The sequence below is a fragment of the Meleagris gallopavo genome, chromosome 21 (assembly GCF_905368555.1).
Source record: "Meleagris gallopavo chromosome 21, MGAL_WU_HG_1.1, whole genome shotgun sequence".
Classification (NCBI taxonomy): Eukaryota; Metazoa; Chordata; class Aves; order Galliformes; family Phasianidae; genus Meleagris; species Meleagris gallopavo.
The window spans coordinates 9,777,549-9,790,482 of record NC_139424.1 but is presented as its reverse complement, the minus strand read 5'-3'; the positions used below and the strand labels follow the sequence as shown (position 1 = coordinate 9,790,482).

Genomic DNA, 12,934 nt, shown 5'->3' with positions numbered 1-12,934 from the left:
CTCGCTGCTGGCGACCGCCGCCGCCGAGGCTGTCGGGAAGCAGCGCGGCGCCGCAGTGCGGTATCCGGGACGGGCGCAGGTCGCGCCTTCCTGCCCTTAGTTGCCGCCTCCCGCGGGCGCCATGGGTTGGGAGGAAAAGCAGGTCCGCGGGTACGGCGAGTTCGTGCAGACGGCGCAGCGCTACCACGGCCGGCCTATCTTCGCGCTCTTCTGCGGCGACAAGGATGCCGAGGGCCGGAGCTGGTGCCCGGACTGCGTGACTGGTGAGGCCCGGAGCGGGGCGGGGGCTCCGCTAGGAACTCCGGCCGCCTCCTCTCGGCCCGCTCTCGTTGGTCTGAGGCGGGCGGAGCGGCGCCGGGCGGCCTCGTGGGGGACGCGGCGGGGACTCCGGGCGGTCGCGGCGCAGAGGCCGAACCTCTCAGCGCGCGGACGGGCGCGGACTGCTGTCTCCCGCTGCGGTTACCCCCGTCCTTAATCCGGCCGCCGTTGCAGGCCGCTGTGGCCGAGAGCTGCCGCAGCTGCTGCAGCGCCGAGCCGCCCGCGCGCGGGACGTAACGCTGTTGAGCAGAGGCTGGCACAGAGGATGGTTTTTCTGTCTCGGCAAAGAATTCGATGTAAATCTTGCATGAATCTACTTCTGCTTTGCCTAACAAAAGGCAGAAATAACTTATCTGTGATGGGAGTGGAATAGAAGGCGGGTCCTGAGAATGCCTCACGCTGAACTTTCTGGATCGTACCTGCTGGATTACGCAGCAGCTTGCCGCTGTTCTGCCCGGTCTCCTCCAGACAGCAGACCGCATGTTCTGACTTGTTAGAGCAGCAGTTGGCCTTCGTGCGAAGGCCGGTCCCTTTAACATTGACAGTACGTTCTGCGGTGCTTATGGATGACCGCGTGAAACAGCATAGATCTCTGCCCGAAGCAGACAAAGCGTTAGTCAGCAGCACTGCTGGTCAGACTAAATGCTCGTGATTCTGTAGCATGGCGTATTAACACTGAGAAATTACTCTCTAGCTGAACCAGTTGTGAGGAAGGAACTTCATAACATGCCTGATGAATCAGTGTTCATCTACTGTCTTGTTGGAGACAGAGCCTAGTAAGTAACTGTTTTAATGCAAACAACTGACATTAATTAGCTCTTCCTGGTCTGGAGGTTAACTAACTTGTTGGTACTAACAACTGAGTTAGTTCTGTGACTGTAGAGGTCTACAGTTCCCTTAAGTGGACTATTTGCATGCTTGTTCTAATGAGGAGGTTGGGGAGGTGGGAGGCAGAATCATTCCTTTGAAAGAATTTTAACAGTCTATTTTTACAAGTTCTGTTTAACTACACTCTTTGCTAACAGCTGGAAAGATCCTAACAATGAATTCAGGAAGAATCTGAAACTAACAGGAGTGCCTACGCTACTTAAATACGGAACAGTAAGTCATTTATTGTATGCTGTGCATCTACATGTTTTCTGATACCTTCTCTTGTTTCAGGAGAATAGATAGTGTGGGACTCCTTTCCACTCTTAACCCGTGCACTTTTTCTAGCTCAGATTAGTTTTCTTTCAGGGAACTACCTCCCTCCTGTAGAACGTTCTCTGTAATGAACTTATCAAATAAAATACATACACTTAACACATCTTGTTTGCGGTAGGCTAAGTACTTAGCAACATGTCAGTTTTCTGACTTGCAGCTTCTCGAGTATTAAGAACTCCAAATGCTGAATTATAGGAGTGGAGTAGGATTGTATGTAGCATACTCCTAATTCAGACAGACTATAGCTCTCACTCCTGTGTACTCTCGTGTGTAATGAAAATATTTACATACCACACCAAGTTTTAACTTGGATCTATTATTTAAATACTATTGTATACTTTTGTATAGGAATGCTTCAAAGAACAGAAAACACACAGGCATTTTGCATCTATCCTTACACTGCTGCTTTTTCCACGCATCAACTCCCACTTGCCATCTAGCAATAACAGTTGCTGTAGTATGGCTAATATTATTAGATGCAAATAGCTCTAGTCTAAAACAGATTTTTTAATTACTCCTAAAATCATCTTTTCTTTCAGCCTCAGAAGTTGGTTGAAGAAGAATGTTTTAAAGCAGATCTTGTGCGTATGTTGTTTACTGAAGATTAAATCCTCCAGCAGTCAATCATTTATGAAGACGTTTATCTTGTTAATTGCATTGCTCTTTCGTGGAATCCTTACTTTTTTTTTTTTCCCCCCGAAACTGTCATGGTAAATTACTTTTGACTAATCAATGAATCTCTTTAAATTCTAGCTTCAAACCTTCCACTAAAGTCTTGCAACAAAAAACTGTTTTCTTTTCTTCATTGAAATAAATTTGAGTTTGCCAAGTCTCTTTACAAAGAAGCCAAACTCAAGATACAAAGCAAGGTAGTAGCCTACTTTTACTTAACAGAAATATTTTATTTAACAGTAATTACTAAGTTACACCTTTAATAGTGGAGGAGGGGAAGGAGGAGAAGAGCAGGTAGAAGAAAAAGAAAAAAATACTTTTTCTTCCTGAAGCTAATTTTATGCAGCTGCTGAAGCTGTAAAGATAAATTTTCAATAAGATGTTTAACAGCTTATCTGTTCAGCACCAAGTATGATGAGCTGAGGGCTAACAGTCTCCCTGTCACGGACTGTGCTGCTGCACCTACAAGAGTATGAAATACAATGTGAATGCAGCATGAACACAATCTAAAATATGAAAATGAAATCCCTCACAGCTACCATGATCTGCACTCTTACAGAAAAAAACAACAACCCAACAGCTATACAAGAACGCATGATAAATGTTTCTCCAATTTTGCAAGTGTTTACAACTTCTTTGTAACAGAACCTAAGAAGAAAACAGCCCATAGCTCTATCTGTTCCACTAAAGTTTATCATTACCTATCTTTGCTCCACTCTGGCAGTCCTTATCTCTTCACAATTCGTTTGTCTCTAAAATACATTCTCAAGAGAACTCTTAAGACACCCCTGCTCACATCCCCAAAAAAAGCAAGTGAACAGAATGGACAAGTAATAGCTCAGCTCTGTTTCCAGGCAAAAAATTACAAATTAAATTTTGTGCAACAACCGCAATGACTTCAGCTTTGCTTATAAAGAGCAGTACACATTAGTCATGTCGCTCGGAGACATATCATTGTTCTCCATAGAACATGCCTTTACTATAAAAACTTCTGAACTACATTTTTTGTTGATACAGCAGTGTCAGGGCCCTCAAAAAGTAGGCTTGGTTTTCAAAAGGAACAAATACCATAAGCAATACTCAACAAGATTGCCCATGCCACAAAAGAAATGGCAGAAGTAGGTGTTTCAGTCTGCTATGGTAAAAATGTTACAAGCTGGTGAAAGACAAAGTCACCTGGCAAATCACAAATTAAATGTATACACACAGCAAAACCTACAAAAGACAAAGACTTCATTCCTTTCTTATAAATACTTGAATTAATGTGAAGTACACATCATCACTCTTCCAAGTGCCTTTCATTTTACTGAGGTGTTGTTTTGTTGCTGCTGCTCTGCTAGTGCTTGCTGGAGGCGCATTCTCTTCCGTGAATAGTGCTGCCAGTGAAGAATCTGCTGCTCATCAATAAACTTGGCACACTGAGCATTTACCAGTTCTTTGCGAAAGTGTTCATACTGGAGCAGCTCTAACATGTGCAAACACTGAGGATACCTGGATTTAAAAAAAAGCAACAAGTTTTACAAGGTACACTAAAACTGGAGTCTCCAGTATCTCTCCAATTTGTTATTTTAGTCATTTAGTGCTTTACTCAAGTACCTGAAACACAGGGCTGTACATATGCACTGTAACTTAATACCTTCAGTAACTACAAAGCCAGAAAACGGAATCTAATAACATAAATATAAATACATGCCTGATTAGAATAACTTTTCTAAAGATTAGATTTCATTAAAACAAATACAAATTAACTAGAATAGCTATTTGCAAAGCTCATTTAAAGTAAACAAAAACTATTCAAAAACTGTGAAAGAGTTTTAACATTAACAGAAAAATGAAAAATGATTCTTTGTGTAGGTATCAAGAGTGCAAAAATCACTCTCAGAATGTACTTAGTGGGCTAAAGTAGTTTTGTCCCATGATGTTCAGTAATCTTGTTTTATGCAGATACAAAGTGCAGATAAAGGTTGCAAAAGGCAAATTCCACGCATAAATCAAGAATGAAACGTTCTCTAATTCTGTCTATTCCAGACTACAGGAAACAGGAAAATTTATAGTGCATATAAACACAGTGCAGGTTTTGGTTGCAGGGAGAAATCAAATATGACATGCTACTTTACAGTGCATAACAGAAGGTAAAGATCATTAAAATGCAGAAACCTAAGGGACTTCAATACTTACTTCAAGTATTTTGCATATTCAGGTTCTTTCCAATACAGTAAATATTTAAGATAGTTTACAAAAGCTTTGTCTTTGAAGTATCCTCTTTGTGCAAGAACTGAAATAACAGACAAGGAATTGTCAGCTACAGAAATATGAAAAACTTGCTAAATGTTACGAATATGTATTCACAAAACTATACAAAAGACGCACATGAGTCGTAATTTTATCATTGCAAGGTTTTACAGCTCAGGAGAAAATATATCTTAAGTCAACATTCTAAGCATAGTAAGTTAGTCTCATCTCCTCTGCCATGTAACTTTTATATGGCAACAAGGATGTGAAAAGTTTTCTGACACATCAAAACTGTCAGAGAAAACCAAAGAAATTAAGTACTCTAGCTGAAACTATTATTAGTATTAGTTAGGTTTCAGAATTTATCTGGTTTCAGATAAAAGAGTACTTCTTAGATTGAAATGAAATCAATATTATTTATTTTTTTACTACAGATGTGAATTTATTCTCCACTAGACAGATATTTCAGTAAATATTCATTTCACATTTTAAAGGTGTCGTTTCCTTCATCTTTGAAATTCACCTCACCTTTGAAATTTGGACAAATTAAATCATTTTTAGACTGCTTTTATCCTGTTAAAGATCTCTTCCCTTTTCTTTGTTTAGTCTTCCTCCCCCTCCCCCACTGTTTATCTGTAATCATTCTGTAATCATTAAGCTGTTAAATAATATTAACTTCTCAGGATCCTGACATTAAGTACTCACAGTTGAGATAATTGGGATTTGCTAGGCACTGAACAAACTCCAACTCCAACTGGAACCGAAGTCGATTTCCTGTATCATCTGATTAGGTGAGAAAAAAAAAGTAAAAACTGGACCCACATGATAGACTTGGAAATCAGTTTCTCAATTTGAGCCATACAAATGGAAACGTTTAGAGAAGAGATAAAGCAGTTAAGAGCCCACAGTAAATATGGGCTCGCTTAGCACAATCTTTTCTATTACATGAATCTGTGTTGGGCCATGTTAATACATTTGCTGTTGGTTTTTTAAGCAACTAAACACGATGCAAATAACAGAGAAATGCCCTCGGACTCTTCATGTAGAATAAAGGAAAAGGGAAGAGAAAGGGACCTGGTATTGGTACAGGGAAAATTTGAGAAGGTAAGTAAAGAGTACTACGAACAGCTCACTGAAAGCTTCCTTGCACATAACTTAAGAAATGCTTACTGTGAGGCTGCTTTTTTTGTTTGTTTTGTACAAAGATGTCACGCTTCAGTGAGAATCCTGCAGTGTTCTCACACGAACGGCATACAGTGGACACCGGTGACATACCCAGGGGTCAGCACAAGATTCTACACAAGAAAGGCTGAGGGAGCTGGGCTTGCTCAGCCTAGAGGCTCGGAGATCTTACTGTGGTCTTTCAATATAGAAAGGGAGCTTATAAAAAAAGATGGAGGCTTAACTTTTCGCCCTGAATGAAAACAACAGGGCAAGGGGGAAGAGCTTTAAAAAAAAAAAAAAGAGGAAACTCAGGTCAGATGTTAGGAAGAAATTCTTTTCTGGCAGGGCGGTGAGGCCCTGGCTGCCCAGAGCTGTGGTGCCCCGCGCCCGGAGGTGCATCAGGGCGGGCTGGGAGGGGGCCCGCGGAGGCTGCTCTGGCAGGAGGTCCCCAGTGCAGCAGAGTTGGAACAAGCCGACCTGCAAGATCCCTTCCATCCCACCATTCGGGTCTCTGTGAAAGATTTCGCTCCTCGATCACAGATGCAACGTGGGGTGCCTCCGACGTCTCCACTGCCAAGGCGCCCGGGAAGGGAGGAGCCCCGGTGTCTCCACGAACCACGCGAAGGACTCCAACGGGGCAAACCGGCGCTCTCTCCCTGGCCGGCATCGCTCGCCCTGCCCGACCCTCGCCGCGCCGCCCCGCGCCGCTCACCTGCGTCCATGGCGGCCAGCCGAGCTGCGCTCCCCGCCCACGCTCAAAATGGCGGCGGAAGCGCCCGCTGTCGGCAGACGGAAGCCCGGAGGGCGGTGCCGCAAGGCGAGCTGGGAAGGCGGCGGCAGCTCCTGGCAACGAGCTGCGCCGCGCGACTGGGCCTGCGGGAGCGGGTCTCGCCGAGGCAGGCGGAGGGCTCGTGGTGGCAGCCACGTCGGCTGCGGGACACGGGCCTGGCAATTAGCTGGCACTGCTGTAGCTCTTCTGAGAGGCTGAGACACGGCGTCAAGACCTCTTTTTTTTCCCGTCGATTTTCGGACTTATGTTTTCATGATTGTGCCATGAACAACCCATCAGTACTGAAGGTCTCCCAGGAGGGCCTCATATTCCTATCTGAGCTGTTCATGCTCGAACATCACTGATTTAATGATGTGCATTGTGTAGAAAACAACCTTTTGAAAAAAAAAAAAGTTGGAGTAACATTTTTCCCCCTTATCTTGAAAGGAAGCTGTTATCAGACAGGCAATACAGTTCCATTAGAAGCTACCTTTGGGATCGGCGTTTGGTTTTTTTCCTAGGCATGTGTGTGCTTGAGCAGCGAAGGGTAAAAGAGGACTGTGTGCCCAGAATGCTCATTTTAACCTTGCGCTGGACGAGCCATTGCTGAACATTTCCAAAGCAGAAGGAAATGGAAGGGAGGGAATCGCTCCTGACAGACAGACCTGTTTTGCTGTTGTTTTTCGGTTGTTGCTTGGTTTGTTGTTGTTTCTTTGCTTGCTTGCTTTCTGCATGTTGGACTTTTTTTTTTCCCCATAGCAACCTATGGTAAGCTGATTTCAGTCAACCTCTACAGTTCATTCATTAAAAAGTTATATCATAGTGAAACCAGTTAAACAAACACTCCCGGAACATGGAACAGGACTGCACTGTTGCATCCAGAAGAGTCCAGCACTTGGGTTGTAAATTTATTCCTACTGCTGCATTTATGGTTGGGGTCACACACTCGATTTTTGTATCTTGGTTAAAACAAAAACTGGTAGGGTTTAGCACTGTCAAACTAGCTGAGTTTCATTGCTGCTATGATTGCATTATTAGGCACTTGTGTACCAGTATGCACTATACAGATTCAACATGAATCCTGACTAATTCTTTTTTTAAATTTGTGATTTGCGCTTTTCAGTTGTTAAACTATTTTCAGTGTCTTAGCATTTTTCTGTAATGCTATCTCTTTCTATGTAGTGTAATTATACCTCCTCGTCCCAGTAGAAATTAGGTTATAAGACTACCAAAAAAAGACTTCTGCGTTGCTTTCCTTAATAAAATAGGACTTTTTTTTTTCTTTTTCTTTTTTTTTTTTTCCCAAGGTTTTAGTGGTTGTGGAGTACTACCATTACTATAGCAAAATTAGCAAGTCACTCCCTGGTAAACATAGACTTTCGTCTAAAAGCAGAGATCAAACAGATCCCATGCATCTGCAGTGCTATTCTGGAATGTGATTTATCTTCCAAGACTGACTTCAGAGGAGAGAATCCTAAGAAAGGCTTAAATTAAATTACTATGTAGGTTTGCCAGAGTAAAGTGAAAGAACTCAATTCTTGGCCATCAAAACTAGGAACAAAATTGAAAGTTAGAGTCACACAACAAAAACTAAGAACGTTCTCTAGGAAAAGCTGGATTTATTTATGCTTTTAAATATTAGCTTAGTCAGACTTTCAGGGAAGAGATTAAAATGCGTATCTTAGCCAAGAGTTTTCTTTTTTATCATCATGAAATGAAAACATCACAGCCTCAGTTTGTCCTTTTGTAGGAGCTAAACTGCTATCCCTATTGTTCTCTGAGCACTGGCACTGAACCCTTGTTTTCCTAATGCATTTTGAGAGTATGCTGATAGTAGATCTAGATATAAAATAGACACTGGCTAACAAACAGATTAGATAATGTTTTCCAAAGCAAATAAAGCTACTCAAAGTTAAAAATTACACTCAAAAAAAGGACATTTTGCTGCAGTAGTAATTACAGACAGCATCAGGTAAGCGACAATAAAATCAAGTTTGTGATATGTCCTTATAAATTATATATTTAGGAATTATATATTTATACACAGGAGAAAGTAGAGTCTTGTATGATGTGCTATGAGCTCTTGAAGATGAAAACTGAGATATTGCTAAGAGTTTATGATATCACAGTGCATTTGCATCAAAAAGAAAAGGTTCAGCAAAGCTTTACAACTGAAAACAATGATCTTGTTGAACAGTGAGTACTTCATGCCTGATGCTTAGACCCTCAGACAACTGCTTTTTTTGTAGAATGCAAAATTATATTGACATGGATAATGACATCTTAAAAGATCTTACTCATAGAATGTAATACAGAATTTTGCAGACTGGAGAGTAGTCTGCTTGAAATAGAGTTAAATAACAGAGAACAGGGCATGCATTATGTTAGCATTATGTTATAAATATAACCAGCCAGTACAAACTCTGCAATTTTTTTACTCCAGTGTTATAATTGTAATTGACTAGAAGAAAGATCATAGTTATCACTGACTGAAACAATTGTTAGAGCATATTTAGTTAAAGGCTTAACTATTCATCAAGTTTTGTTGTTTGTTTGTTTAGGTCAAGTAACAGGCAGGTAACACTTTTCAGAAGTGAACCTATGACAGTCACTGTAGAACAGTCTTCATCTGAAGACTATTAAACTCCATTGAGTGAAGAAGTAAGTTTGGCAAAAAGGTGTAAAAAGAGTTAGAAGTCTGTGGTTTACAGACCTGGCAATGTGTACTCACATAACTACGGTACTCCTCCATATACAGAAGGCCAATATGAAGCCAAGAATTCCAAACTAAAAGGCAAATGTTCAGAAAGCATTTTGTTTTTCTTTAATAAATTGGTTAGAAATGTCAGTCATCTGAGGACACGTAGAATGCGGATAACTTTGAGGTCAGCCTTTTGTAAGGAGCAATATGCTTTGAACTTTAGAACAACACTGCAGTGAACATCTTCACAAGGTATTGCTTGTCATTTTGAAGCAAATTTTAAGGTGCTTTAAGGAAATAATTCTGCAGTGAGCCAAGAAATATGGGACCTTATTTAAAAAAAAAAATAGAGAAGTATCCTGGCTCCACAACTGACAACAAAGTTTGGAAATGTGACCTTCTCCTCCATAACAGCCTAAAAGTTCAAGAGCTAGATGAGCACACCATCACCCCACATGCAGAAGTATTGACTAACTAAATTTTGGATGTCTAACCGAAATTTGGATGTCTAGTTTAGGTTGTTTTGATTTGGCTATACCAAAACAGCAGGTAAATTGGTTTTGTAGGTTTTGTAACTGATAAATACATTTTAATCCCCCTCCTTCCAATTTCCAGACATAAACAACAGAAATAAGTAGTAGACCATTGCACAGAGCTTCTCTAACAGCTCATAGACTGAATTCTTGCCTAGTGAAGGTGGTCAAAACCTCTAGGCTTTCCTGAAATTTTGAGGGAGTGGAAGAGCATTAGTATAATTGTCTAGAAAAATAAAGTTGGTAGATGATGCACATTCAACTTGTTCATCCCTGAAATGCTGAATGGGCCAAACTGCTGTAGCCTCTGCTGGAAACCCAGATCCCAAAGTGCTTTAGACTTAAGGATATTTAGGACAAGTGCTAAACCACATGCAGTATTGAGATGGATTGTTATTAGCAGAAGCATTTCCAGTGTGCAATACTGCTAGCCCATCAGTCTTCTTATTCAAGAGAACAGGGTCTTTAATTCCACTAAATGTTTATTTCTGCCATCAGGTCTATAATGCTGATAGACATAAATATTAATATTTAGATAAAAGTGAGTCATGCTAGTGAAATCATTGGGGTTAAATAATAATAATAAAAAAAAAAACCCACAAGAAATTAATTGTTTGGATTTTCTTTTTTTTTCTGTTATCATCTCACCTGCCTGATTTGAGAGAATCGAGAGAACTAGAGTCTTCTGATCTTGTACAGGAATATACAGCTGCACTTGAAATAGTATTGCACTTTTATAGCTGAAGAAAAGAGTGCTAGAAACACAAGGACTCTGGTAATGAAAATGTTATGATTCGTGGGATTCCTTCCTGCTGGCAAGTAAAACTTGAAATATCCCATACAAATTTACCCACAAGCTCATCCACCCATGATGAAAATAACTTTAATTCTTGGTCATTGCAGAGGTGGTATACAAATAGTTACAATTTCATGGATGCCTACCTAAATATTGGGCAAGAACATAAGACCTTTCTTTAGTTGCTTGCAAGCCAACCTGTGAATACTTATAGTTAAGATTGTACAGCATTTAGACAAACAAAAATGCTGAACTCCTTAGGGAGCAAATCTAAACACAATTCATGTAGACAAGTCCCATAATCTCTGAACATCAGGCCTACGCTAGAATGGATTATGTCCATGTATACTTATATAATGTGAAGTAATCTGGAACTTATGAATAATTACGCAGCAGTGTAAAACACACCCTGAGATGTTACTTGTGTTGTGTTCAATTTTATTTCTTGCCGTATTGCAGAGTTAAAATCTTAATTAAAATATTTTGAATAATTGCTATAGAATAACATTTTCTCTGGGATAAGTTCTTCAGTCTCTCTTGGCCCCCTGCTCATATGTTACAATTAATAACCTCTTCGTCAGCTGTTTGGTTTTTTCTTTACGCCTAATGAAAGCAGCCTATTGTATTTTGAATCTGTTCTTTCCTAGGCTACTTTCTACATTAAAAAGATAATAGTGATAAAAAATTAATGTACATGTTTGTAGAGAACACTAAGGAATGTTTGTATCTCTTCCTATAATAATAATTTCAGAACTGTTTGATCTTGCAGACCTCCTGTTTTACTGTTGCAAGAACAAAAGGAGCAGATGTGCCAGGATTTGTTCCTTGATTATTTTTCTTTCTCTTGAGCATATTGAGATTGATAGAACACTTCACATTTCCTTAACTGACTTTGGGTCTCTCACCACCTTAACTCTATAATTTGCTTTGGAAATTCAAGAGAAAAAATAAAAATCTAGTACAAGATTAGCATCCTGGGATGACCCTTTCTCTTGAATTACAAAAGAAATTATAAAAACTAAAGGGAAATAGTACACAATAGATATCTGTACACCTGGGATTCAGAGTCACCACTGTCAATTCATGTACTTTTATCATTTGGATTTGGTGGACAGATCACTTGCTCGATAAGGAATTGGCTGGATGGTTGCACTCAGAGAATTGCGGTCAGTGTCCAAGTGGTGTTCCTCAGGGATCAGTGCTAACATCTTTGTAGGAGACATGGACAGTGGGATTGAGTGCAGCCTCAGCCAGTCTGCAGATGACACCATGCTCAGTGGTTCAGTTAACATGCTAGATGATCTTAAAGGTCGCTTCCAACCCAAACCATCCTAGGACTCTATGATTTATGCCTCCCAAAACATTTAGGGCCTTTTTTCTGATCCTTTGCTTTCCACTCTTAGAGGTGATAAAGCTAGAGGGACTTGTAATTTTAATTCCTCAAGCTTCTCAGGAGGCAGAGAATCCTGACCTTCTCCCTAACTATATTCTACTGTGCAGACACCAAACTGCTGGTAGATCAATTAAAATGCAGTGCAATGGAAGAACTCCACAGTTGAGATAACAGCTGCAGTGATTTATGTCAATTAGTAAAGACTGGAGAGGTGTTTCATGAAGGACATGTGCATCAAATTAACTCCTAGAATGCTGACCGTCATCAGCTCCTATTAGACCAAAATGAAAAAGAAAAAAAAACAAAAAAACTCCTAATAGCTGGGCCCTAGTCACTTGCAGAAAAAAAAAATCAATATTTATTTATTTGAATACCTTTTAGATAAGGGTAAATCTCCCAGTATGAAATCCCAAAGTTAAAAACAAACTGGCACATTTCCAGTATATTAGGGTGATATATTATGATTTGCTCTTATTGATCTAACTCACATATATAGACAGTTATGATAAAAAGAGTCAAGCTCTGAAACGAGACATTGTAAGACAGTTGAGGTTAAGCGGCTACTCTCCCCTTAAGAGAAAGTTAAAGGAAAGTTTAAGTTGTTGGTTTTTTTCCCCAGCCTTTGTTAAAAGAGGAACTAAAACCTCTGCCCTTCAGAGAAAATTTTATTTTTTAACCATACGACCAAGACAAACTGTTGAAGAAAAATACATACTTGCTCCAGAAATAATCATTGCTTAATTGAAAAATGGTTTAAATTTTATTTCTGATGGAAAATTTGATATTCAACTTGCTTGCCAAAATATTTGTGAAGACCCAACCCACATTATTGTTCACAAAGAATAGTTCACACACGTTGGCTGTTCTAGCATCTGGTACGCTCAGTTCTGTCAACAGTATGGTCTGGCTATAAAATAATGTTTTATGAGGCCCACATTCTGACCTGCATGAGTTTATGAAAACGCCTTGAGAAGCTGCATGCTGAAAAAGACCACTGAGTAATTTAATGTGGGTAAAGAAAGTAAACACAGGAGAGATAACTTTTTTTCCTTACAGGAGGAACGACCTCTTCCTTACCACCAGAATAGACTATCTACATTTACACTGTAACTAATGGGCAACTGTTGACACAGTGCCACAGAAAAAAAGACAA

At 40.1% G+C, this 12,934-nt stretch overlaps 2 protein-coding genes across 3 annotated transcripts; one reads left to right on the top strand and one right to left on the bottom strand.

Moving 5' to 3' along the window:
- Position 1: 1 nt before the first annotated feature.
- On the top strand, positions 2-2,389 carry TXNDC17 (thioredoxin domain containing 17). The gene is made up of 4 exons (XM_085240808.1): positions 2-263; positions 1,013-1,094; positions 1,344-1,419; positions 2,061-2,389. The coding sequence occupies exons 1-4, from the start codon at positions 122-124 to the stop codon at positions 2,127-2,129; spliced, it is 369 nt and encodes a 122-aa protein (XP_085096934.1). The 5' UTR covers positions 2-121; the 3' UTR covers positions 2,130-2,389.
- Positions 2,390-2,402: 13 nt separating this feature from the next.
- MED31 (mediator complex subunit 31) lies at positions 2,403-6,428 on the bottom strand. 2 transcript variants are annotated; one of them, XM_010721960.4, is made up of 4 exons: positions 6,302-6,428; positions 5,131-5,208; positions 4,372-4,468; positions 2,403-3,684 (listed from the first exon to the last, which is right to left on the bottom strand). In XM_010721960.4, exons 1-4 carry the CDS (start codon positions 6,309-6,311, stop codon positions 3,492-3,494), a joined length of 378 nt encoding a protein of 125 aa, XP_010720262.1. In that variant the 5' UTR covers positions 6,312-6,428; the 3' UTR covers positions 2,403-3,491. The 2 variants fall into 2 exon arrangements, with proteins under 2 accessions (XP_010720262.1, XP_010720261.1); XM_010721959.4 differs by lacking the exon at positions 6,302-6,428 and adding an exon at positions 6,067-6,295.
- Positions 6,429-12,934: the final 6,506 nt, after the last annotated feature.